Source organism: Caretta caretta, chromosome 6 (genome assembly GCF_965140235.1).
Source record: "Caretta caretta isolate rCarCar2 chromosome 6, rCarCar1.hap1, whole genome shotgun sequence".
NCBI classification, from domain to species: Eukaryota; Metazoa; Chordata; order Testudines; family Cheloniidae; genus Caretta; species Caretta caretta.
Genome location: NC_134211.1, coordinates 60,817,983 through 60,845,336, shown reverse-complemented (window position 1 = coordinate 60,845,336; position 27,354 = coordinate 60,817,983). Strand labels below are relative to the sequence as shown.

General features: G+C 43.7%; 1 protein-coding gene across 26 annotated transcripts in view; it reads right to left on the bottom strand.

Moving 5' to 3' along the window:
• The window catches only part of GPHN (gephyrin), a 587,889-nt gene that overhangs the window by 484,726 nt on the left and 75,809 nt on the right, over positions 1-27,354 (bottom strand). For 3 of the 26 annotated variants that reach the window (XM_048851975.2, XM_075129630.1, XM_048851976.2), the window contains exon 2: positions 15,873-15,942. The exons of 20 other annotated variants lie outside the window; for them this stretch is intronic. Coding sequence is in view for 2 of the 6 variants with exons in the window: in XM_048851951.2 (XP_048707908.1) it covers positions 8,035-8,089 (55 nt within the window). In the remaining 4 variants the exon portion in view is untranslated. Of the gene's footprint in view, positions 1-8,034; positions 8,110-15,872; positions 15,943-27,354 lie in introns of all 26 variants that reach the window. 3 more of the 26 variants (XM_048851951.2, XM_048851953.2, XM_075129631.1) reach the window with 3 other exon arrangements.

Below are 27,354 nucleotides of genomic sequence, written 5' to 3'. Positions count from 1 at the left end.
GCCTTGACATGTAGCTGAGGGGATGCTGATGCCGTCATGGCAATAAGGTCCCTTGCAGCCGCAAAGGTGCCTGGAGTAGATGGCAGCTCGAGTTCTACCACGCTGCAGGTCGGGGAGTCCCACAGTACCAGACTCAACGGCTCCCCTCTCAGGGCCAGAGTCAACAGTCCCGGGGCTGTAGCCCTTGCTCCTGGGCGCTCCCCTCTGGGACGCACCACCACAGGCGGCTCCAGGGAAGCTGGTCTGTGCGTAGGAGAGCCTCCCTTTTCCAGCTTCCAATGCCACTTCTGACCAGGAGAGTGGGAGCGGTGCTGAGCCGATGTCGCCGGTTGCGGTACCGGGGAGCATTGGTGCTGCGGGTCTCAGTCAGAGTCCAACCGAGGTGCAGCCCCTGCCGCCGCCGGGGCATTTCGCACCGAGGCGCTCGGTGCCGGGTCTTGCCACACCGCAGGAGGCTGAGGGCTAAGAGCTGCCTCCATGAAGAGCTGCTTTAAACAAAAGTCCCGCTCCTTTTTAGTCTGAGGACAAAACCCTTTGCAGATCCTGCTCTTCTCACTTTGATGGGCCTTCCCCAGACACTTCAGGCTTTTTTTCCTTTCTTGTTCCTATCTAAAACAAACAACCCACCCTTCCCCCACCCCCCCAAAAAAAAATCACTAGAGGATGATTGTTTACAAAATGCCATCAAACGGTCAAAGTAAGCAAACTGATAAAGTTACATTTTGTTTGAGAGTGGGATGATTTAATTCAAATACATTTAAATTAATGGTTTTAATAATGATTTAAATCAGGACGCAGGAAACCTCGATTTAAATAACTGATTTTAATCTTGTTTTGCATTTGTACTTTTTAGTTATTTTCCTAAAGAAAGGTTGACTCCCATTCCTCAGTAATCATTAAAACATGTTGTTTTTCAACAAAATATAGCTTTCACACTAAATTTAGTGCATCTTTTTGCTAATCAAATAGATGCACTATGCACATACATTTAAAACAATTGTACACTTTAACTTACATTTTATTCAGATTCTTACTTTTTAGCTTTTTATTATGTTAGAAAACGGTAAATGGTGAATGACGCATTCTTTATTTTCACTAGTTGATGACTTTTTTACTTGTGATTTGTGTCGAGGTCTAACTGGATGGAAATTCAAATTTAATTAAAAATGCACAAAAACAGCCTTAAATTTTTTTTCTTAAATAAAACTACCTTAAACATGTTTGATACATATAAAAAAATTTCCCAAAACAAGTTTTGTACGTAAAACTAACTGATTTATTAAACATAGGAAATATTACCTTTAGAGAAATTAACTGATCGCTTCTGGTCATCATGTCCTTCAAGATTTGAGAAGTACTGGAACTCATCCTGTCACATCTAGTTCTTATTAATACATTGGAAGAGAAAAACAAGCCTTCTTGGTTTTTCAACTCTCGGTTGGTTTCTAAACTTCGAATGAACTAAGAAATTGAACTGAACTAGTCTCTCTGCACCTGATCTCAAAAGTTGGTGTAGTACTTCAACACACTGCTTTCAGGTGCTTAGCCAGTGACCTTACACCAGGTCAGTGGTTTAACTTTCTCCAAAATTTTAGCAGCAAAATGATATTGCTTAATACCCTTTATGTACATAATTTAAACACATTTAATAGATTATAATAAATTTAGGCCTTAACACAGGTTGTTATAATTTCAAATTTAGTATTACAAAGGTTTCATTTAAACAGAAACATATGACTTATCTACCCTGTTCTGTTTTCTATAATATCTTCCAGTTACAGAAATCTTACACATTTCTTGTAATAAACGTGGGGCGGGGGGCAGAATTCTGAGAGAAATGTGATTCCGAAGTTCACTCTATCCCTTTAATACCATAGATATCTCAAGGGATGTCAGCATTGCCAAAAATTTTCAAAGCTGATCAAGTTTACCACCACCCAATGTTGTTTGATTCCATCATGCTGTACTGTAACATCCTAATGTCAGGTTTCAGAGTAGCAGCCCTGTTAGTCTGTATCCGCAAAAAGAAAAGGAGTACTTGTGGCACCTTAGAGACTAACAAATTTATTTGAGCATAAGCTTTCGTGAGCTACAGCTCACTTCATTGGATGCATTCAGTGGAAAATACAGTGGGGAGATTTTATATACACAGAGAACATGAAACAATGGGTGTTACCATACACACTGTAACGAGAGTGATCAGGTAAGGTGAGCGATTACCAGCAAGGGGGAGGAAATAACCTTTTGTAGAGATAATCAAGGTGGGCCATTTCCAGCAGTTGACAAGAATGTGTGAGGAACAGTGAAGGGCGACTGGGTGGGGGGGGTGGGGTGGAATAAACATAGGGAAATAGTTTTACTTTGTGTAATGACACATCCATTCCCAGTCTTTATTCAAGCCTAAGTTAATGGTATCCACTTTGCAAATTAATTCCAATTCAGCAGTCTCTTGTTGGAGTCTGTTTTTGAAGTTATTTTGTTGAAGAATTGCCACTTTTAGGTCTGTAATCGAGTGACCAAAGAGACTGAAGTGTCCGACTGGTTTTTGAATGTTGTAACTCTTGACGTCTGATTTGTGTCCATTTATTCTTTTATGTAGAGACTGTCCAGTTTGACCAATGTACATGGCAGAGGGGCATTGCTGGCACATGATGGCATATATCACATTGGTGGATGTGCAGGTGAACGAGCCTCTGATAGTGTGGCTGATGTGATTAGGCCCTATAATGGTGTCCCCTGAATAGATATGTGGACACAGTTGGCAAGGGGCTTTGTTGCAAGGATAGGTTCCTGGGTTATTGTTTTTGTTGTGTGGTGTGTGGTTGCTGGTGGTGCCTAATTTTTCATTCTTTACCATATATGTTTTGTGAAGCTCTCCACTTAAACACTACAAGTGGAGTATTTAAAGAGATTTAAGAGCTCCCTATAAAATAGTATAATTAATGTCACAACCTCCCCAGGTGTGTGGTGTGATTTTTTTTGGGGGGGGGGGGGGAAGGTCTGATGTGTGAATGATTAGATTAGATTAAATAAATATGCCCACTAGGATTAAGAGAAACAATACAATCATCAGTATCTCTAGCGATCCCAGCAGTCAAAGGATAGTTCTTGCACACCACTTGTAACACACGAGACCTGGGCCAAAAAAAAAAAAAAATCCCATCACCATTAGATCTTCTGAAGAACCCCATGATATATACGGGGCTCTGGAAGGTGCGGCCATTCAAAACTCGGCTAAAGAAATTAGTAATCAATTTTTTTTTTATATGGAGTATCAAAGGCTCAAATGTTAATATAATGATTAGGATCACCTGGAGGTCACCATGGGTATATCTACACTGCAATGTAAGCTCAGGGTTAGTTGGACTCGAGTCAGCTGACCTGTGTAAGGAAACCCTGGGCTTGGGCATCTACATCGTATTTTAACTCTATTTTAAGACATTTCTAACCCATGTTCGAATCTAGGGCTCTGGCATCCACACTGCAGAAACCTGAGTCAAAGTAACTATATCCTAGAGTCCCTAGCACCCAGTCACCGCCCCCCTCCCCCAAATGTGATCATTCTAGCCCTCTTCAAACAGGAGAACTAGGAACATGAGCTAGGAACATTTTAGTTCATGCTGGCAGAGTCTGAAATAGAGGAGTTACAGCGCATACTGCAGTTCACACCTCTGTAGTCTGGACTGCAAGGAAGTGTAGACATGCCCTACACAAAATACAGAGTATCCTCCCCAAACAGATGGCACTTTGGGCAGAGAATAAATTTTCTGAGAATTTACATGTGTTAATTAGCTTAAATTAAATTTAACTGAAAAATAAGTGCTTTAAAAAACTTAGTATCCATGAAAAGAAAAGGAGTACTTGTGGCACCTTAGAGACTAACAAATTTATTTGAGCATAAGCTTTCATGAGCTACAGCTCACTTCATTGGATGCATTCAGTGGAAAATACAGTGGGGAGATTTATATACACAGAGAACATGAAACAATGGGTGTTATCATACACACTGTAAGGAGAGTGATCATTTAAGATGAGCTAATACCAGCAGGAGAGTGGGCCGGGGGGGAAGGGGGGACCTTTTGTAGTGATAATCAAGGTGGGCCATTTCCAGCAGTTGACAAGAACGTCTGCAGAACAGTGGGGGGCGGGGGGGAATAAACATGGGGAAATAGTTTTACTTTGTGTAATGACCCATCCACTCCCAGTCTCTATTCAAGCCTAAGTTAACTGTTACTACAGGACAGGCCCAATAAAGAAAATAACAGAACGCCACTCGCCACCACCTTCAGCCCCCAACTAAAACCTCTCCAACGCATCATCAAGGATCTACAACCTATCCTGAAGGACGACCCATCACTCTCACAGATCTTGGGAGACAGGCCAGTCCTTGCTTACAGACAGCCCCCCAGCCTGAAGCAAATACTCACCAGCAACCACACACCTCACAACAAAAACACTAAGCCAGGAACCTATCCTTGCAACAAAGCCCCTTGCCAACTGTGTCCACATATCTATTCAGGGGACACCATTATAGGGCCTAATCACATCAGCCACACTATCAGAGGCTCATTCACCTGCACATCCACCAATGTGATATATGCCATCATGTGCCAGCAATGCCCCTCTGCCATGTACATTGGGCAAACTGGACAGTCTCTACGTAAAAGAATAAATGGACACAAATCAGATGTCAAGAATTATAACATTCATAAACCAGTCGGAGAACACTTCAATCTCTCTGGTCACTCGATTTCTGATCTCAAAGTGACAATCCTTCAACAAAAAAAACTTCGAAAACAGACGCCAACGAGAGACTGCTGAATTGGAATTAATTTGCAAATTGGATAAAATTAACATTAGGCTTGAACAGAGACTGGGAGTGGTTAAGACATTATACTAAGTGAAACTATTTCCCCTTGTTTTTTTCTCCCTCCACCCCCACTGTTCCTCAGACGTTCTTGTTAACTCCTGGAAATGGCCCACCTTCATTAACACTTAAAAAGGTTTTCTCTCCCCCCACCCCACTCTCCTGCTGGTAATAGCTCATCTCAAGTGATCACTCTCCTTACAATGTATATTTTTTTATGGTCTGTGTGTATATAAAATCTCCTCACTGTACTTTCCACTTTATGCATCTGATGAAGATTTAATGTATGATATTTTGCAATCCATTATATCTAGAAATTGGCTGACTACTGCCCCATTATGGGTTTTGCATATTCTCCCCCCCCCCACACACACACTCACATAAAGATGCTTTTAAGATAGCTTCAAATGCCACAAGAAAAAGATCAAACTCCAACACACAGAATCAATGCTGATGGTGACTGAAATTGCTTCTTCTTTGCTGAGAAATGCGAAGGTTCCCTGCTTTGTGACCTGTGAGAGGCTGAGCCCCAATAGGGCCAGTACAGCCACGGCAGCAGGTTGTATTGGTACTTGCCTGACCACATAGTGCCCACTCATTACTGTGCTGTTGCTTGCTGAACAATCAACTAATTGCTATTGGCATTCCTACATCCCCTGTGACAAGCAAGGTTCTCCCCACATTCTCTTTGCCTACTGAGGAGTTCCAAATGAATCAGCAAGTTAGGAGCCATGAAGATACCCACATCAGTCAGTGGACCTTTATTAAACAGGGTTGGTCATGCAGTTAGTATGGTGCACTACCCTCCAACTCAGGAGGTGCTGAGACATCCCTACACGTAGAATCTGAATGATGAAACCCACCTAAGAAGGGCCAACTGGAAATGAGGGCTGGCACATCACCTGGAGGACAGGAGTCAGAGAGATACTAAATGAATGAACACCTAAACCCAGAAATCCCTTACCAGCATCCAGTGCTACACAGGGTCTGAGTTGCTGTCAAAGGAACAACCACATGGGGCATCACAGTCAGCAGCAGCAGTAACGATGGAAGCCCAAGGAACTTCATGCCCACTCCAGCTGGACTAGCTGTGCTGTGCTTTAGGTGGCTTACCATGTGAGGAAGAAGGGTATGAGTATCCTCTGGATGCCGTTTAAAGCAACTGCTTATTTGGCTCTGCTCCTGCCTGGCCTGAGGTGTCTTCAGAAATAGTTGGCTGGTGGAGCTTCAGAGGATGGGTCTAGATGCCCAGAGAACAAGAGCTCTATTCCTGAATTCCACAATAGGGGGTGGGAAAAACAGGAGATACAGACCTTTCCTTTCTCCTTTCTTTTTGTTTGTCTGCTAAGTTTGCACTTCCAGAGGTTCTTCAAGGGAAATAGCTGCTACCAGTGTTCAGTGAAAGAAAACAAAAAAAATAGGATTCAAGTACCCTCAGAGAAACCTGGCCACACAGCTCTAAAAAGACACAACTGATTGAATTAAACATTCCTCACCACTCTTGTTTTCAATTTCTGTTCTGCAAAAGGGAGGTCTGAAAAAGAAATGCCTGCCCCTAAGGAGGCAGGAAACCCCCCCCCCCCCCAAAAAAAACCTGCTAGGCTCTTTAGTAGGTAGATCTCTCCCACCCTACCCCACACTGACTACCAGGTGTGGTTCTGGATAAAGACACATGGAACAGTCATTTCATAGACATTCCAGATTCCATACTGGAGGAAAGGGAGTCACTGGAGTCCCCTCTATGCCTCCTCCACACAAGGGGAAGCTGTTAGGAATCCTAACTCCCATGTCCTGGCTTCTGGGGTGGCAGGAGAGAAGGGGATCTATGGCTTTGGCTGGCAGTACTTGAATCTTGGAGTAACTGAGGGTTGAGTTCTGTTGCATGAAGGTGAACTGCAACCTGCAGGTAGCAAGTCTGATGACTCTCCTTCTCAGCACTTGAAAGCATGGGCAAATTGTCCAAGTAATGGTGTAGAGCAAAACTAGACACAAATTCCTTGCCCCCTCTTCCCCACCTTGTTTTTTTTCTCCCCATTTATTTTTGGGTGAAGAAGAGCGGTGTGCTGATGTGTTGTTTTTTTAAAAACAGCTAAGGCAAAGAAGCTTCTATTGCTATATAACATGGGTAGAGCTAGGGCAAAAGGCATCCAAATCATCAAGCCAGTAGCTGCATATTACATATTAGGGTCTGAGAAAGAACCCAGACATTACAATTCAGTGTCTGTGGCTACATAATTAATACTTCTCTATTTTCAGAATCTGAATATTTGTACAGCATTTTGAAGTTATAAAGCATGACATAAATGTTAAGAATTATACAATTCTAATTAAATTTAACTTCTGTGTGAATTCTTTATCATTTGCACTTAATACAAATACATTACATGGAGGGAACAGCATAGTTCAGAACAACAAAGTAAAATACCAGTTTTTCATTTTCATACCATTCTCAGTGAAAAGTTAACAGTGAATTCATGTGACTTGCAAGGTCACCTCTATCTCCTGATCATAAATTCTACAGCCCAGCTCCTGCCCTACCTTTGGGGAGCTTTGAGCCAATCAACGAGTGCAATGCTGGTGAGGATTCTCTCACTATACTGGGAGACAGAGCTGCCATAATGGCTCCTACACCACCATTACTCCTTCTGACCAGCACAGGACGCTTGGCTGGAAAAGTAAAGAATAGCAGTCAAGACTACTGGAGTAGTCAAGACTTTATGCTGTCCCTAGATACTGGAACAGTCTCTGGGTCTTGAGCGTCTGGCATAAATTAGAGCAGGCTTAGGTTGCTCCAAGTTAATTCTGAGTTTTGACGAGGTTTAGGTTCCTCACCCTATCCCAAACCTACATCAAGTGCAGCTTGGCCAGGATCTGGCCCCATATCTTCAGTAAAGAGAGAGGGGAAGACTACAAGATAGTGTGATGTGGTGTAAAGGTTTTATCTGGAGCAAAGAACTACTTCCCTTTATTCCTTCTTCTAATTTTCATACAGAATGATTATAGATAAATGCTTCAGTGTCCAATTACAGCATTTCATGTCTGACAGAAAGACTGTCAAGACTGTTCTTTTAGTTATTTTCATAACCTTCAGAAGTTCAAAACAATGTATATCATACATAAACACATACTATATTATTATATAGGCTGGTGCCAAAATAATTACTTACCTACTTCCAACTGTGTCCAGTTTGGGCACCGTATTATCCAATTTGCCCACATCATTTCTAGACAGCCCAGGAGAGCTACAAAAATTATGAAAGCTTCAGAAAATAGGAGGTTTCTTACCCTGTAAATGGAGGTTCTTTGAGATGTGTGGTCCGTATCTGTATTACATACAGGGTTATATGCATTCACCATGGTTCGGAGCCAGAGATTTTGAAAGTAAAAGTGTTCGTTGGTCTGCACATGCATCCTTGCTCTGCCTCATAGTTTCGTCCAAGGCGATAAAAAGCAGGGCAAACTGACCATGGCCTCAGTTCCTTGCCAACGCAAACCAAAAAATCCACAGCAGAGAAAAAGGAGGGAGGGATTAGAATATGGATATGGACCACACATCTCAAAGAACCCCCAGTTAAGGAGATTATTTATCTGTCTCTTCTTCAAGTGATGGTCCCCATTGTATTCCACTGAGGGTGATTAACAAGCAGTACCTAGCTAGGAGGAGGGTGAGAGGAAGATGATGGAACTGTGGAATGAAGAACAGCCACACTGAACGAGGCATCCATTGCAGAGTCTCGCACCAAGGAGTAATGGGAAGAGAAGGTACATACCGAACTCGACCTGACCACCCAACATATGTCCCTAAGTGGTATGTCATGAAGCACAGCCATAGTCAATGCTTGCACTCTCGTGGAGTGGGCTCATACACCAATGGGTGGAGATAAGAGATAACACAGTGTAACGCACCCCAAAACCCACTTAGAAATGCTCTGAGTGGAGGTCGCTTGCCCTTTAATACTTTCCACTATAACAATAAAAAGTCTCAGAGACTTTCTAAATGATTTCATCCTCGGCAAGTAAAAAGCCAGGGCTGAGCAGATGTCAAGGGGATGAAGGTGCCATTCCTTTGGAAAGAAATCAGGTAAGTGTATGGATTGTTTGAGATGAAATCGGGATACAACCGTTGGCAGAAACTTGGAGCACAAGCACAGGGAAAATTTGTCTTTATGGAATGGGGTAAAGTGGGGGGCATCTGCCATTATGGCTCCCAGTTCGCCAAACCTTCTTGCAGAAGTAATAGCTATCCAGAAGGCAATCTTCATGGAGAGGAGAGACATGGAGCAGGAGGCCAGAGGTTCAAAGGGCGAGGTCATCAACGCCATGAGGCCAAGGTTGAGGTCCCCTTGGGGATTGAATGGGAGGGTAAGTCCATAGGAGACCTGCCCTTCCAAAACCTGATAGTCAAGGGATGAGTAAAGAGGAGAGGAGATAGTCCAAAAGAGGAGGGATGTCCACATCTTCAAGGGCAAGACCCCTCTTTTGGGCCCATGTAGTGAAATACTTCCACTTGGCTCTATAGGACCACCTTGTGGTCTCTTTTCTGCTACTCGAGACAATGTCTTGTACTGCTCACGAACAGTCCCACTCACAAACATTCTCATCCAAAAACCAAACTCTGAGGTGAAGAGTCTGTGGATCAGAATGCCGGATCCTGCCACTGTGTTGTGTAAGGAGTTCCGAAAAAGCTGGCAGTGGAAGCAGAGGACATGCTGACATGCAGAGAAGAAGGGAAAACTGGAACTGGCAAGACTAGAATGGGGTGATCAGAATGACCATTGCTCTCTCCTATCTGATCTTCGATAGGACATGCAGCAGGAACAGTAGGGAGGAAAGGTGTAATTGATCTGGTTTGACCAGCGGATGACTAGGGGTTCAAGTTGGGAAAGGGCGCCGAGCCTCCCTTCTTCCCAAAGCATTTGCTGTGGGCATGGGAGGAGAAGAGGTCCCTGGCTGGAGTCCCCCAGTGTTTGAAAATGTTGGCGAACACAGTGTCATGGAGCTCTGATTTGTGGTCAGTCATGAATTTCCTACTGAGAGAGTCTGAAATTACAGTCTGAGGGCCAGGAAGGTATGCTGCCAACAACAGGATCTTGTGGGCAATGCACCAATCCCGAAGATGAACTGTCTCCACGCAAAGTGCAAGGGACCTCATGCACCTTTATTTGGGGATGTAGTAAACAGTGGTGACATTATGAGACCATGTCAGGACTGAAGGGATGGGAAAAATGCGTGACATGCTCTCTGCACCACCCGAAATTCCAAGTTGTTGATGGGCATCCGGGATTCCCAACCGGTCCAAGTCCCTTAAGTCATGTGCTTGTCCATGTGGGTGCCCCATCCTACAAGCAATGAGTCTGTGATGATCATTATGCTTGGAAAGGATAGAAGGAATGGTATCCCGGTGCAGACCTGACCTGGGTCCACCCACCACTGGAGGGAGGAAAGAACCTTGTGGGGAACCATTAAGGGGGGGAGGGATAGCTCAGTGGTTTGAGCATTGACCTGCTAAACCCAGGGTTGAGAGTTCAAGCCTTGAGGGGGCCATTTAGGAATCAGGGCAAAAATTGGGGATTGGTCCTGCTTTGAGCAGGGGGTTGGACTAGATGACCTGTTGAGGTCCCTTCCAACCCTGATATTCTATGAATCTAAGTAGAAAGTCCACGGTGCGACATGTGGAAGAATAGGTCCCCTGGAGTCACAGCAGCGAAAGCAGAGATAAGAAAAGGCAGTAATGTAGGTGCAAGCCATCATGTGGCCAAGAACAGAAAGGCAAGTCCTGGCCAGAACAGGAGGACTAGAAATCCTCTGGAAAATCAGCTCTTCTGGATCTGGAACTGTCCTCTGCTTCCAGAGAACATGGATGAAGTAACATCATGAACTCAATCATATAGCCATGTCAAATGACATCCAGGACCCATTTCTCCATTGTTATCAAACTCTAAGCTGGTAAAAAGAGTGCTAGATACCCTCAAAGATGTTGGGTGTACAGCATGATCCAGGATGGATGGCAGCTCTTTAGGTGCACTCAGAAATATCCCTTCTGCAAAGACTGAGTATGAGATGCTGAACTTTGTGACAATGAACCCAGAGAGCGGGGTTGTTGGGTCTTCTGCAACTTGCAAGGAGGATCATAGGACCACTGATGGAAGAATTGGGGAACTCTAAAACATTGTGCCAGTAGTGAGCAGTTAAAACTTTCACTTGAGTGCTGATGTGTAAATACCCAGTGACTGCAGAGTGGCTCTTTGAGGGGGTGGAAGGAATCGTCAGTCTTCTAATTGAAGAAATAAAACTCATTGAAAGAGACATTCTCTATGGTATTCTGAACTTCCCTTGGAAAACCTGACGAATGCAACCATAACTGCCTCCACAAGACGATCCCCATAGCCATTGTGTGCGAAGAAGTGTGCCACATCCACTGTGGCCTAGAGCGTTGTCCTCGCAACTAATTTCACCTCCTGTAGCATAGCCTGGAAGCAGGCTTGATCCTTCTGGGGAAGTTTGTCTGCCAAGTTCACCAACTTGCCATAGGTAAAGAAGTCGTATTTAGCAAATAGAGCCAAGTAATTGGAGATGCAAAATTGGAGGCTGGCAGAGAATATCTTGCGACCCAGAAGAGCCAGTTGCTTGTCCTCTTTGTCTGTCAGGGTGGAGAATGAGTGCTGTTGTCGGGCCTGCTCTGTCATTGCCTGTAAGACGAGAGAATTGGGTGGAGGGGGGTGAGACAACAGAAACTCAGACCCCTTTGCAAGTACACAGTATCTCTTCTCCGCCCCCTTAGGCGTGGGGTGTGCAAGTGGCTGGAGTGTGCAAGACAGTCCGGGCCAATTGAAGAATGGCATTGCTGATTGATAGAGTGACTCCGGCCGGTACTGAGGTGTGTAAGGTATCAAGCAGCTGGTGCTGTTTGTCCTGGACTTCCCCCAGAGGAATGTGGAGGGCATCAGCCACCCTACATAACAGTCCCTGGACCTGATGGTAGTCATCCGGGGGCAAGGAGAGAGTCAAAGACACTGCGATCTGTAGGCAACAAAGAGAACTGCTCCAGTTACAGCAGTACCATCAGAGTTGGACTAAGTGAAGTACTCTCCAACACTGGTTCAGAATGCCTATTGGATGATAGTCGAAGAGGTGAGATCAGGGACTCCTCAAGGGGAGCCAGAAGGTTATGAAGGCAGATACTGCGGCCACAACCCCGAGTACAGTCAACCAGGCAGATCCAGCGGTTGCCGTGGAGGGCCCTAAGGAGTGTGGTACCATGGCTCCGTTGCTGGGGAAAGGGAGGGTACTGCCACTGAGTCGGCAAAACCTTAGGGTAGTCATATCATACAGAAGGAGCGAACTCTATGCGCCATCCGAGTCCTCCAATGCCAAAAAATCAGAGTCCAGTTTGAATGGCGGTGCCATTGCAACCTGCAGAACCCCAGGAACTTGCCAGCAAGTTAAAGAAGTATGGGCTGGATGAATGGACTATAAGGTGGATAGAAAGTTGGTTAGATTGTCGGGCTCAGTGGGTAGTAATCAATGGCTTCATGTCTAGTTGGCAGCCGGTGTCAACTGGAGTGTCCCAAGGGTTGGCCCTCGGGCCGGTTTTGTTCAATATCTTCATAAATGATCTGGAGGATGGTGTGGATTGCACCCTCAGCAAGTTTGCAGATGACACTAAACTGGGAAGAGAGGTAGATACGCTGGAGGGTAGGGATAGGATACAGAGGGAACTAGACAAATTAGAGGATTGGGCCAAAAGAAATCTGATGAGGTTCAACAAGGATAAGTGCAGAGTCCTGCACTTAGGACGGAAGAATCCCATGCACCGCTACAGACTAGGGACCGAATGGCTCGGCAGCAGTTCTGCAGAAAAGGACCTAGGGGTTACAGTGGATGAGAAGCTGGATATGAGTCAACAGTGTGCCCTTGTTGCCAAGAAAGCCAATGGCATTTTGGGATGTATAGGTAGGGGCACTGCCAGCAGATCGAGGGAAGTGATCGTTCCCCTCTATTCGACATTGGTGAGGTCTCATCTGGAGTACTGTGTCCAGTTTTGGGCCCCACACTATAAGAACGATGTGGAAAAACTGGAAAGCGTCCAGCGGAGAGCAACAAAAATTATTAGGGGACTGGAACACATGAGTTATGAGGAGAGGCTGAGGGAACTGGGATTCTTTATAGTCTGCAGAAGAGAAGAATGAGGGGAGATTTGATAGCTGCTTTCAACTACCTGAAAGAGGAAAAGTTCAAAAGAGGATGGATCTAGACTGTTCTCAGTGGTAGCTGATGACAGAACGAGGAGTAATGGTCTCAAGTTGCAGTGGGGGAGGTTTAGGTTGGATAGTAGGAAAAACGTTTTCACTAGGAGGGTGGTGAAACACTGGAATGCGTTACCTAGGGAGATGGTGGAATCTCCTTCCTTAGATATTTTTAAGGTCAGGCTTAACAAAGCCCTGGCTGGGATGATTTAGTTGGGGATTGGACTAGATGACCTCCTGAGGTCCCTTCCAACCCTAATATTCTATGATTCTAGGATAGGAGCCAGAGGGGAACAGGTGGGAACATGAACTGAAGGAGGCAAATCTAAGGTAGGAGAACGTACCCCCCTAAGAGGTGATGGCACTTGAAGAAACAGAGACCTCACCTTTGGCTCAGGGGATGACTCGAGTCTCCCCAGTGTCAATAATTCGTACTCCGCAGTTGGAACTGGAGCTAGAACGTAGGACTGCCTCAGAACCGAAGGTTCCCTTGAATTTGGTGGTGCCGACCTGGAAGGAGTACACGGCTCGGTGGATGGAACCGATGGATCAGACGGTCTGTGCGGCTTCTTATCGAACTTGAGCGCCTTGGAATGCACTGCTTCTCTGTGGCTGGAACTATGGATGAAGCAGTATCCTTCTCGGGTCTGGAGGAAGACTTACTGCATGCTTCCTTGCTTCATGACAAGACCCTGGCACAATGTCCATAGCACTGGTACCAGCAGAACTGGACTGGAGCTCCGCAGTGGGAGGTATGCTCCTTGATTACTCAGGTAAATGTAAAGGGGAGGATTCCCCAGCCTGGATCTGACTGTGGCCTCCTGGCAACCTTCATGAGGTGCTTCTTGAGGCAGAGAGACCAGCCTTCCTGGGTTTGGCTTGGGAAGGATACTACACCTGGATGCAATGTGGGCTTCCCCCAAACAGTAAAGGCGGTGTTGGTGCTCATCGCTAACCAAGAACAAGCAAGGGCAGGAAGCGCAGATCTTGCTTTTTCAGCATAATCTAATATTCAGGTGTGGAATTCAGGAGGGAAGTGGGAGACTGGCAAAATGGCATCCCGAAGTCCTTAAAAGCCTAAAAACTACTACTAACACTAAAAACACAACAAAAAATAACAAAAATACTATTTACAAGAATATAAGTCTTTTTTTCTGTATTTTAGAAAGTACATCACAAGACATAAGGTAGATTCCCCCGATCAAAACAGCAGAGGCTCCGACTCACACCATATGGAGGTGAGAAGGAACTGAGGGTACTGTTGGTTCACCCCGCAATTTATCACTTCGGACAAAACCATGAGGTAGAGCAAGGGTGCAAAATCTCTGGCTTTGGACACATGGCACATGCATATAACCCTCAGTGGAATACTAGAGGACCATCACTCAAAGAAGAACCTGACCTATGAGGAAAGGTTAAAAAAACTGGGCATGTTTAGTCTTGAGAAAAGACGATGGGGGGAGGGGAGACCTGATAATCTTCAAATTATTAGGTCTATTATAAAAACAATGGAGAACAGTTGATCACTGAATTGAACAAATGTCCACTGAAGGAAGGACAAGAAGTAAATAGATTTCATCTGCAGTAAGGGATATTTAGATTAGATATTAGGAAAATATTTTTAACTATAAGGGAAGTTAAGATATGGAACAGGCTTCCATGGGAGGTTATGGAATCCCCATCATTGGACGTTTTTAAGAACAGACTGAGGAGGTGCTGTCAATTCTCTATCAAACTTCATAGTAGGAAACAGTTTGTTCTAAAGAAAATCTGCAAGTATTGCAAGGGCTTTGCACTGTTACTTCTAGGTCACACTTTTAGCCTCTGAACACTATTCTATCCTCTTCTTTTTACATATTTTGGGATACAGCAAGCAGAGGTTATTGTTAAAATACAACTCATTCACCCAGAAAATGATGTACATAAAATATAAAAGTGCTGCCAGATATGCTTGAATATAGCAGTCTGCTATACACTAACATCCACTGAACATCTGTTCATGTTCCTGTTGTATGATTTCCAACAGCAGTTCCGTTAGCAAATTTGTCACATGCCTGGAACAGATGCAGGTTGTGAAGACTAATTTACTAGCCGTAATTAAGGCTTTGTCTATGTTAGTGAGGCTTCAGCATCAAGCATTACAAACCTCCAGTTACATCACCCTTAGGATAAACAAACAAACCCTTTTCTAGTTAATTTTGAATATTATGCTATAATAACCAATGTCTGTAGAGAATGGTAGCACACGAAAAAAAAGCCAATCAGAATAAAGCACAATAGATTTAGCTGCCAAAAGTTACAGCATGCCCAAGACAGTATTGGATTTTGAACACCTGCCTTAGGACTCTGGCACTAGGCGGGCAACTCAACCTCTGCTCTCCCATACCAGCAAATGTCCTAACCCACCACTCCCAGCTCCAGTGGACCTCACATCCAGTGTTGTTTCTGTCCTCACTTAACACATGAATCTTTTAAATGTGAGGGAAATAGGCCACAGGAAGCAGAGCAGACCATCCACCACTAACTTGTTTAGAAGGGGAGAGAGCAAAACATCTGGAACTGCTGAACTTTCTGCAGTAGAGATGAAAGAACATGGAGACTTAGAGGGCCAATCTACAGAAAGACGAGCAACAAGGGTGGCTGCAGCAGAAACAGAATAATCCCGCAAAGAGGTAGGGAGTAAAAATGAGTGACCAAATTGATAGATTTGACTGTTTGGTTGTGGGGGAAGGAGAATAGGAAAATGCATCTGTGTTTACCTGAAAACGTTCTTTCTTGTGGCACGAAGGTCTACAAATCTTTAACTGTGGGATTTCAGTCTGTGTCCTGCTAAGGAAACAGAACCAGATTTGTCAATAGCTGTTAGGAAGGGATTCATCTGACCTCTGAAGACTGGCAATTCAAAATAACTTCCATAGCTGTTCTCAGGTAACTAGCTGATTTAACAAGTTGTACTCTATAATCAGCTTAGTCCTGTCAACCTAATTTACTGAAGAACGTCTACTCCTCTTTGCCAGAAGACCAGGGCCCCCACAAAAAGAAATCTCAAGACTTGTCCATGGTGGGGCTGAATCTGTGGACTTTCCCATTGGAAGAAAGGAAATTTTCAGGTAAGCTAAAATATGTTATTTTTCTCTTGTGCAGGAAAACACACAGTTCTTTAACAGCAGGATTTAAGCAGTAGTGTGAAGCAATGAAGAAAGATTCAACAGATATTACCACATATTCATAAAAGAGTACCCCTCTGGCTAATCATTAACAAGCCACTGTATCTAGGATCTTCTGCTGGAGGTGGAATTACATAACTAATACAATTTGGTGAATGGACTGACAAGTGACCACCTTATTGCTTGTATATTTCTTCATATGAAAGATATTAGCTCCCTTCTGTCCATGTAAACTTCATGACTTTTAGAGAGAGAGACCTACACCACAAAAAAGGAGTAAAGTATGTCTCTCAAATGCTTCTCTTTATCCTTCTGTAAATTAACACCTTTGAGACTTTCTTGTCCTTAGCTGCCAGGTGGTAGAACATGGATAAAAGAGAGGGAACATCTGAAAGCTATAGTCTGGTCCATGAAAATCTTGAGGAAGCTTCTCACATCAAAGTATGCCACTGTTTTTCTGATGGGTGCTTTGGATAAAGACACACAGTAGGCAACACTATGTGCCATGACTATAGGAACATGGAGTTCACACTTTGGGAAACAGATGCAGAGTTTGTTCTTAATACTACTAAATCCTTGTTCCACAGTATTTTACTTTCCACAACAGGCACTCTTCCAAGTTCTACAATTTTTTGTGCAAAAGCAATTGCAACTATGAAGACTATCAGCGATAAAAAGTACACCCATCCAACTATTCAAGGGGATGCTTAAATTAATGCTTTAAAGCTCAAATTAAGCTCATATATTTGCATCCTACAGCATGGTGGAGGACTGACTAGTGAAGCTGCTCTGAGATACCTTCACATACCCAAGTGAACTGCAGCCAATGGGAGCTGGGCGGAGGCAGTGCACAAAGCTGCCTGGCTACGCCTCCGCCTAGCAGCTGAGCAAGGGGGATGTTGCTGCTTCTGGAGAACCACCCAGGTAAGTGCCGCCCAAAGCCCGCTTCACCCCATCCCATGCCCCAACCCCCTCCCTCTTCCCACATCGAAACTCTGCTGCTGATGGGGTGGGGAGGCGAGGAGCCAGGTAGGGATCCTGCCGGCCCCCCCCAACACCAGCAGGGGTCCCAGGCTGCATGCTTCTGCCTGCCCGCCCCCACCCCCAAGCAGCTGGGCTGCCCTCCCACAGCACCCGCATGACTAAGTTCAGGATCTAGTTCAGCTGTCTTCCTTTGAGCACCTGGGAATCAAGGAAAAGACGGAGTATAAAACCCTATCTGCTGTGTGAACGCCGATCTGAGTAAGGTATAACTGTTTTCATGGGCTTTCTGATTTCATTTTGTGTTTTTTATTGTTCAGGGGAAGAGGAAGTGAGGGTGAGATATTGTCTGAAATTGGGATTGCTACACACTTGCATCTCAGAGCCAAGACTACTTGAAACAATACTGTCATGTAGCTTTGGCATCGCAGGCACAACACCCGTCTGTCCATCATGTTACAAATCAATTTTCTTGTAGTACTCTGTAATCTGCCTCCTACGAGAAGCTCCATTTTGGACTAGTCTGACCTAGAATTATGTTGACTGCCTAGTTAAAGTCAAGATTCTCCCCAAACTGTCCTCTATTCTACCAGCCCCTAACAAACTTTTTTGTCTCACTTTGTAGTGTAGACATACCCTTATATGCCTTAGGAGAACAAGTAGAATAGTGTAGGCACTGCCTTATTGTAAATCAAGGTGTTACATTCCCTTTAACTCCTGATGAAGACAACCTTAACCACTGATTTTTCCAAAGATTCTCCTCTGACCTTACCCTTAGGATTCAGGTTCTTTCATCCATGGCTAGTTGATGGAGAAAAATGCTGGAGTCGTTAAGTGGTAAACTATGGCATTCCAGAGAGGCTGAAAGAACCAACCTCTGCAATATATGACCACATATACTACATCCCATTTCCCAAGAACAGCACACAAGCAGTACTTTCCCATAGCAATGAGACAAGCAAATTTTGATAACAGAAACTTGCTCCACGGCTGTTAAACACAAGTGCTAGGAATCCACCAAGTAGAGTAAGTCATAAGTCATGAATGCAAATCATAAGTTACAGAGCCCCCAGTAAGAAGTGGAGTGGAGAGAGCACAGGATCAGGTGACAGAAAACTGCCACTCCCAGAATGAGAGAAATGAGTGCCTTATACTAGAAGCCTCTTTCCTCAAAACTGATGCCTCAGAAGCAATGAAGTGTGCAACCTTCTAGTCAGCTCAATCAGAGAAATGGTATTAAAGACCCTGTGTGAAATCTTGGCCCCTTTCAAATCAATGGTAAAATTTCCATTGACTTGAATGAGGCCAGGATTTAACCCTGTCCGCTGCTACTGCAGTGGATAATAGACAGTCTTGTACCTGCTCTACAAAACTTTGAAGTACAATATTAAAAATGTATATTTATATGCATAGAGTATTCTCTCCTTTACAACATAAATTGCTGCATAAATTATATATATAAAAAGCTGCTGGGATCCATCAGTATAAGTGAACAGAACTGGAGATCAAAAGATGGAAAATAGAGGAAGGGAAGAAAAGAAAAAGTGTGGGAAAACCAGAGACATTTCCAATCCTCCCTGCTCTATAGTCTCATTTATTGAAATGGAACTTTATTACAGGCTGCCAAATTTCAGATCTATAAGCACCATCAGTCTTTCCTCTTACAACATTCACAAAGCCCTGGCTGGCCCTCTCTAATACTTAATTGACCTTAGAATTTCTTCTTTTTAAAAGTCTATCTTCTAGGCAGGGCATGGTGGAGGAAATGACAGTAGTTCATAAAGTGCAGAAGAGCAACTTGACATATTTAGAAAAAAGTCTTTCTACTGTTTACGGCAGACAGTTGAAAATGGTGCCTGGTGTTTTCTGAAAATAATGCCAGTTTGCTTACATAGAATCATAGACTTTAAGGTCAGAAGGGACCATTATGATCATCTAGTCTGACCTCCTGCACAACGCAGGCCACAGAATCTCACCCACCCACTCCTGTAACAAACCTCTAACCTATGTCTGAGCTATTGAAGTCCTCAAATTGTGGTTTAAAGACTTGCTTGCAAGCAACTTAGAGGCAAATATTATTTTTACTGCTCAGAATGTTAACAACTGTAGTTATTATTTATATTACATTAACATCAAGAGGCCCCATCATGGTCTGGGCACTATTGTGTTAAAGTAAAACCACAAGGCAGATAAGGTCCCCAACTTGATCTTGAAATCTAATTTTAAAAAGTGTATAGTTCTGTCTCAAATAAGCGTAAGGAAATTATACAAGTGGAAACAATACATTTCATACAATTTATCAAACTACCATTTATGTTTTTTGAAAAACCAGTGTTTGTTATTTGAAGTTTAATATTAATGTCCTGTCAAGTTTGTTCAAGCTGCTTTAGAAATATTTCATATTTTAAGAAAAGACCTTGCAAGATGAATAGACATTTACAAAGAATAGTTTTCCAAAAGTCAAGTGGTTCAAGAAGTTCAAATATAACAAAATAAAGGTGTGCACACTAGCATAAGAAAAAATTACATATTGCATGCATGCAGGTGGTCTTAGGTTGCCTTTAAATATCAGTTTCTTGGGTCAATTATGAAATATTTCAGCATAACGCCAACCTGCTAGCAGACCACAGTGATCTGTAACCAACACCATTATTATCTGCAGTACAAAGCATATCATAAAACTTAGAAATCTCTGTGATATAGGTAAATGCTTCCACAATTAGGATTCATTTGTGTTCTACAGTGGTTGTTAACTGGAAAAAAAGAAAATGTAGTGACAGCCTCAACTTTTATCTTTTTAAAAATGTATGTCATTAAGATATCTAAACAGCCACTTTGCAGATTTTTAAAAGGGCGAAGAGGGTTGCAACTCAGAGGAAATTAAATACTATGTATTTGAGAGAATGTCCTTAAAGAGAAGATTTACTCTGAAAAATTACTGTAAAAATAGCACCTTCTCACTCAGCAAATCTGCTCAGTGTGTATTTATGGACTATTTACTTTCATAACAAGGTATGGGATTTTCAAAGGAGCCTAAGAAAGTTAGGACCCCAACTCTGAAATTCTTTGGGAGCTGGATTCCTAACTTCCTCAGGCTCCTTTGAAAGTCTTAGCTAACAGTAATATTTTTCCACAGTCAGCCCTGCAAAATATCAATACAGTTTTAGGAGAGTGAACAGGATTCTTTTCCAGCGTGTGAATCATCCTTAAAATTGTTAAGTACGAACCAACTGCAGAGGCATCAGACCAATCCCATTGTCTTCAAATGATGCCCTAATAAGACCTGTGCAACCTCAAGTGTAATTAAGGGGAGAAGATGAAGATTACTGTTGCCTTTTAAGAGAGCAACTTCAGAGTCACTTTTCTACCTGAGAGTTTAGGAGTGTGAGAATTACTTGCTACTAAATATTAGGAATGCTAAATAAATTGGATTTTCAAATCATTTCCGAGTATTGACCTTTTTTGATTAAATGTTTTCCTCTGTAAGTAAGAGGGGGAAGACATACAATTGCAATCAGATAAGAAAAACTACATATCTACTATAAAGCCATATTAATCATGTCTAAGATAATATTTCACATCTGTTCAGGGCTTTAGGTTATAAGAAATTTCAGGAAAAAAACAGCAAAGAGTACAGCAAAAAAGTGGTAGGGAATTAGGGAAAGAACACATTTGGACATCATTCTAGTCGGATGAAATACCATGCAATCAAATGGTCGTCATACAACAATGACATCAATCTAGCAACAGCTGTCAGCACTGTTTCACCAAATCTATTAATAGAACTTCCCATACAATCATTCTATAAGTATCTAGCCCTAAAAGCAGAAAGATTAAATGGCAAATCTGTGGAGTTTTTCCATTCTACTATGCTACTCTTAAGAACTGCCATGTCACTTTATTCACTGTGCCAGTATTCTATCCTAGGAGATGATGGTGATTTCCAGTGCTGTAGCAGTCTAAGAATCCTGGATTCTGAGTGTGTGTGGGCAAACAAATTTAATTGTTCATAGTTCTAATACATAGATATTTTCATCCACAGTGAAAGACCTAGTTTGAGAAAATGTGTGTGTGTGTGTGCGCGCACCCAGTCCAGTGTAGTATTTTACCTCCCCAATCGCTTGCTTCCCTCAGCAAATGGCAGAGCAGTTAACCACTACCTTCAGCCTGTCAGATGAAGCTCATCTTCCAAGCTGTTGGAAACATTTAGGGAAAGGTGAGATCTGGGATCCACTAGTCTGAATTCCTCCAGTGTTATTCCTCCTTACTCCAAGTGGACACACTAGTGACATAGCCTATCCCATCACCTTATAGTATTTGTTGCAACATAGCAATGTAAAAGAGTGGTGTTGAAGACCACTGACAAACAAGTGGGTGTACAGCTACAGAAAAAGATCAGTACTAACACTTTCACTGTTAGCAACAAGAATTGCGAATGCAGCCAAACGGAGAAATACTGTATAGCCATCATCAGAAAACTAGATGACAAGACCTAAGAAGCATTTGTGTTAGAAATGACTAATTACAGAAAAATAACACCTCATCTGAAACTAAAGGTACATTTTATCAATCATTTGTTGAACAAACCCAAAGCCAAGATTACTAAGGAGCTGTGACTTTAAAAAAAAAAAAATCACAATCATTGCTGAGTCCATGACAAACCAAGAAAGTATGACATATAATCTGCCCTAAAAATTATACGTTTACATACCCCTACCCACACACACACTGTGTTTTCAAAATAAAAAAATGTTTGTATTTCTCAACCAATGATTAAGAGCAGATGTGATCTGATAGCTTCAGTCATAGTTGCTTTATCTGGGTCCAAATCAGGTACCCATCCTAAAAGGATAAAGAAAAAAGTGAAAGTACTGTAAGAAAGCTGGAAACCTATCAGATCCAGAGGAAACCTCATTCAAGCCCTTTTAAAAACAGTATTAAGTTTAGAGAATCCCTCATAGCAGAGTCTTATGGACTCATCCAAACTGAAAAAATGGTAACCTACCTCTCGTAACTGGTGTTCTTCGAGATGTGTTGCTCATGTCCATTCCAATAGGTGTTTGCGCATGCCACATGCATGATCGTCGGAAGGATTTTTCCCATAGCAGTACATGTCGGGTCGGCCATGGAGCCCCCTGGAGTGGCATCATCATGGCGGTGTATATAGAACACTGCCGACCCACCCCCTGCTCAGTTCCTTCTTGCCAGAAGACTCCAACGGAGTGGAGATGGGTGGGATTTGGAATGGACATGAGCAACACATCTTGAAGAACAGTTACGAGAGGTAGATAACCATTTTTTCTTCTTCGAGTGCTTACTCACGTCCATTCCAATAGGTGACTCCCAAGCAGTTTCTCTGGAGGAGGGGTCGGAGTTCACCTGGTTGATGATTGTAGGACTGCCCTGCCGAATGCTGCGTCATCTCTCGCTTTTTGGGTGATGGCGTAGTGTGACGTGAAGGCGTGGATGGAAGACCACATTGCCATCTTGCATATGTCTTGAACAGGGACGTGCGCAAGGAAAGCTGCGGACGAAGCCTGAGCTCTTGTGGAGTGCGCACTCAATGGCGGGGGTGGAATTTTGGCCAGGTCGTAGCACTTTCTAATGCAGGACGTGATCCACGATGAAATGCGCTGGGATGAGATGGGAAGCCCTCTCATCCTTTTGGCAATTGCAATAAAGAGCTGTAGTGACTTACAAAATGGCTTTTTGCATTCAATGTAGAAGACTAGAGCACACCTGACATCAAGGGAATGGAGCTTCTGCTCTCTTCCAGTGGCATCAGGCTTAGGGAAAAAGAACAGTAAAAATATGTCCTGATTCACATGAAACTAGGAGACCACCTTGGGCAGAAATGCAGGGTGAGGACACAGCTGAACCTTGTCTTTGTAAAAGACAGTTTGGGGGTCTCGGAGGTAAGCACTTTGAGCTCAGAGACCATTCCGGCCAATGTTATAGCCACCAGAAAGGCAACCTTCCAAAAGAGATAGGAGAGACGGCAGATGGCTATGGGCTCAAATTGAGGGCCCATGAGCCTGGACAAGACCAGGCTGAGGTACCACTAAGGAACGGGCTGCCGCACATGAGGGTAAAGCCTGTCCAAGCCCTTGAGGAATCGGCCCACCATGGGATTTCCAAAGACTGATCTACTTGCTGCCTGAGTGAAAGGCAGAGATGGCGGCCAGGGGCACTTTTACAGATGATATTGCCAGCCCTTGTTGCTTCAGGTCCAGTAAGTAGTCCAAAACTAGGGGAACTGGAGCTTGCTGCGGTGGGACCTTCTGCAAGGATCAAATAGAAAACTGCTTCCACTTTACCAGATATGTGGCTTGGGTGGAAGGTTTCCTACTTCCCAGGAGAACTTCTCTCACTGAGTCCGAACACTGGCGCTCCAACGAGCTCAACCAAGGAGTTTTCACACCATGAGGTGGAGGGACTCCGCGTTGGGGTGCGGGAGCTTGCCGTGGTCCGGAGTGATGAGGTCCGGGCATAAAGGGAACGGTTACTGGTCTGTTGACTGATAGGCTTAACAGCATGGTGAACTGTGCTGGCAGGGCCACGCCAGCACTATGAAGATCAACGAAGCCCTGTCCTGGGGGACACCGAGGAGAACTCTGTGCATGAGAGGGAAGGATGGGAATGCATAGAGCATGTGACTCATCCACATGAGGTGAAAAGCGGGCACGATGGAGCCCAGGCTGTGGTTCAGAAAGGAGCAGAACCGCTGGCACTTCCTGTTGCTCCATGTCGTGAACAAGTCTATGTGGGGAAAGCCCCACTTCTGGAAAACTGAAAGGGCTATGTCCAGCCTGAGGGACCATTTGTGACTGAGGAAAGAGTGGCTGAGTCAGTCTGCGAGCTTGTTCTGCACCCCTGGGAGGTACGACGCTTGTATGTGTATCGAGTTGGCAATGCAAAATTCCCAGAGCTCTAGGGCTTCCTGGCACAGGGGAGAGGAGCGAGCACCACCCTGTTTGTTTATATAAAACATCACCATGGTGTTGTCTGTGAGCACTGACACACATCTGCCTCCAAGGTGGTTCTGGAACGTTTGGCATGCCAGACGGACCGTCGTCAACTCCCACACGTTGATGTGCAGCGATAGTTCTGCCTGCAACCATAGGCCTTGAATTCTGATACCGCCTATATGCGCTCCCCACCCCAGCGCTGAGGTGTCCATGACCAGCGACATGGTAGGATGCGGTTTGGCAAAGGGAACTCTCGCACAGACCACTTGCAGCCATAGCCACCAATGTAGAGACTCGAGAATGGGAGGAGGAAGAGTAACTATCCTGTCCAGTGGGTCTCGGCTGGGTCTGTACAGTTGAGCTAACCACGCCTGGAGGAGTCTGAGACGTAGTCTGGCATGCTGGACCATGTATATGCCCCAGCAGCTTCATACAGTTTCTGGACATCGTTGTGGGGAACTGGCGAAGGTTCTCAATAATGGCCCTGAAGGCTTGGAAGCATGGCTAGGGCAGGGATGCCATGGCTTGCACAGAGTCCAAGAGAGCCCTTATGAACTCTATTCTCTGTGTAGGGACCAGCGTGGATTTGGGCACGTTTAGTATGAGGCCCAGCCTGAGGAACATTGATTTCTCATGTAAAAAAACTCAGAACAACAACAATCCCCTTCCATTCCCCCCACCCGACCTATTTAGGCTCCTTGATGGGACATTCAGGAACTAAACCAACCTGAAAAAATAATCCTGATTTTTGTTTGAACATTTCCAGTTAAAAGTTCAATTTTATATACACTACCAAAAACATGAAATTCTCCCCTGGCTGCTTGGAAAGGTACTTCTTTCCTGAGCCCTGAGGTAGGGAAACAATCTTTCTATCCCTCTCCCTTCTGCTAACCTATGAGAATCCTGTTCTCTCCTGATCACCCATTCTTCTTTCTTTGCCATCAAATCCAGTGTTCTGCCCCAGTCACATTCTCCCTCCATGCGTTCTCAGTCTTCAGTATTCCATCTGCATGCTAATATTTACCCTCTCTTTCCCCTCAGTCTCACGTCCCTCACATTTTCTCCTGCCCTTCACCTTCCTCCTTGTGCCCTTCTCCCCCAAGTTCTTCCCTTTCCTCCACATTCCTTAAGAATCAGTGTGGATTTCCTGTCTGTTATACCACAGGAGGTTCAGACACAGAATATTATTTTGTTGTGAAGGGGCAAGCTTCATTTAACACGGATATAAACAACACTGAAATTAAATTAAATTATATTTGGTTTCCAATAAGCCTTTATCAGCGCAAGCATTCCAGGTATATTCAAGCATATTCAAAAACCCACACTTCACTGCTATCCCTACTTTTAGGTTTTGCTCCTTACGCCTCTAGATCAGGAAACAATTCAGACACCTGACAGTTTACAGTAATTATTTATCAAACACCTTTAAACTGAAGCGTTTCTTCTTTTAAACTGATTACTGTGGTATAAAGGACTTTAAATTATTTAATTAATTGTACAGTAAAGCTAGACACTGTATGACAGATACCAACTACAATGCAAAAAATACTGACGCTATAGAGATTTCGTTAACATCACAGGAACTCCAAATCACAAGGTCTGAAAATCTAGAAGTTCAGCAAAATAGCAGGTATGAATTCACATTCCACTAATTGTCCTCAGTGATTTGTTTCATAGAGATTAATCATTAGCATTTTTTCCCTTTCTAAACTTGTTAGAACATTTTAGCACCCAGTCACATACCACAATTCTAGCACAGAAGCAGTTGATAATACTTAGAACAATGCTTAGAACAGCAACTTTCAAGACTATGCTGGAATATTTTTCTTAATAAATTGGAAATGCCTTGCATTAAAATGAACCAAACTATTTTTTTCTAATAGAAAGGACTTCTTGGAGCATCCTATCACAACTAACATACTCTGCTAATTTCATGCAGTGGAGAAAGTGGAACACAATAATGTAGGTGTCATGGTCAGAATTTCCAAAGCCAAAATCGATAGCTTGGACAGCTAACTTCTTCCTTTTTTGGCGTTCGGGAGGGGACTCTCCTGGTATGCGTAGTATTTTCAAAATTTAGTACACCCTTTCTATAACACCCTTTACTATTACAAACCTTTGGCTATAACGAACCCGAGTCCCTGGGTCCCAATTACATGTACTGTACAGCCTGGAGCTCCGCCTGGGGCTGACAGACCCCAGGCAGCGTGATTGGGTCTCGGGGTGCAGGAAAAGGAGAGGGATGTGCAGCAGGAGACGTTTGCGCTTCTCAGACAGCAAACTGAGATGCTGCAGCCTCTAGCAGACCTGCAAGTTTAACAGTTCCATGCTCGCCTCCCTCTCCATCCCACAGAGAACTCAATATCAGGACCTCCTATTCAGCCCCTCCCCCAAAACACACACATTCCACGTGGTATCAATACCCTTACCACTCCACTCAGTGGGACATTAAGGACAATCACAGCTCCATATACGCTGACCTGTGAAAGTTATGGTTGGTGTACGTGTACCTGAAATGCAGAGTTCTTCCCCCTTCATAAATTCTGTTCCATTAATTTATTAAGTTTTAAATGGTTTGTTGTCTTTTTTTGGTTGCCTGGTTCACGTTTCAGATTAAAATTCTATTTTTTGGAACAAAACTCATCTTTATTAGATCATAACATATGCTATCTGTTGCTGAGCAGGTCTGATGCTCACCAATTTCCTATTACTTCACTTTGTCACAGAATGGATAACATCATTCACAGACAATATTGATAGGAATATAACATTGTCAGTGCACCTATCTACAGAGCAATCACTACAAGATTCATGCCAGCCTGCAAAAGAGCAAGGCCAGGTAGAACACACTGCAGCAACACACACTACTCAGTCTCATGATTAAAATAGTCTTCAAAGCCTCCCTGAGCCTTATAGCTCCCCATTCAGCTCTTCTAATAGCCCCTGTATCTTGCAGTTCAAAATTCAGCAGATAGTCACTCTACCTCCACCCTGGTGGAAATTTTCCCCGCTTTGCTTCACAGATATTAGGCAGGACACAGAAAGCAGCTATACTATTGGGATATTTTTCTCATGGAGGGGCAATCTTGTAAGTGAACAATGCCAGCTTCATGAGCCATGGAAGC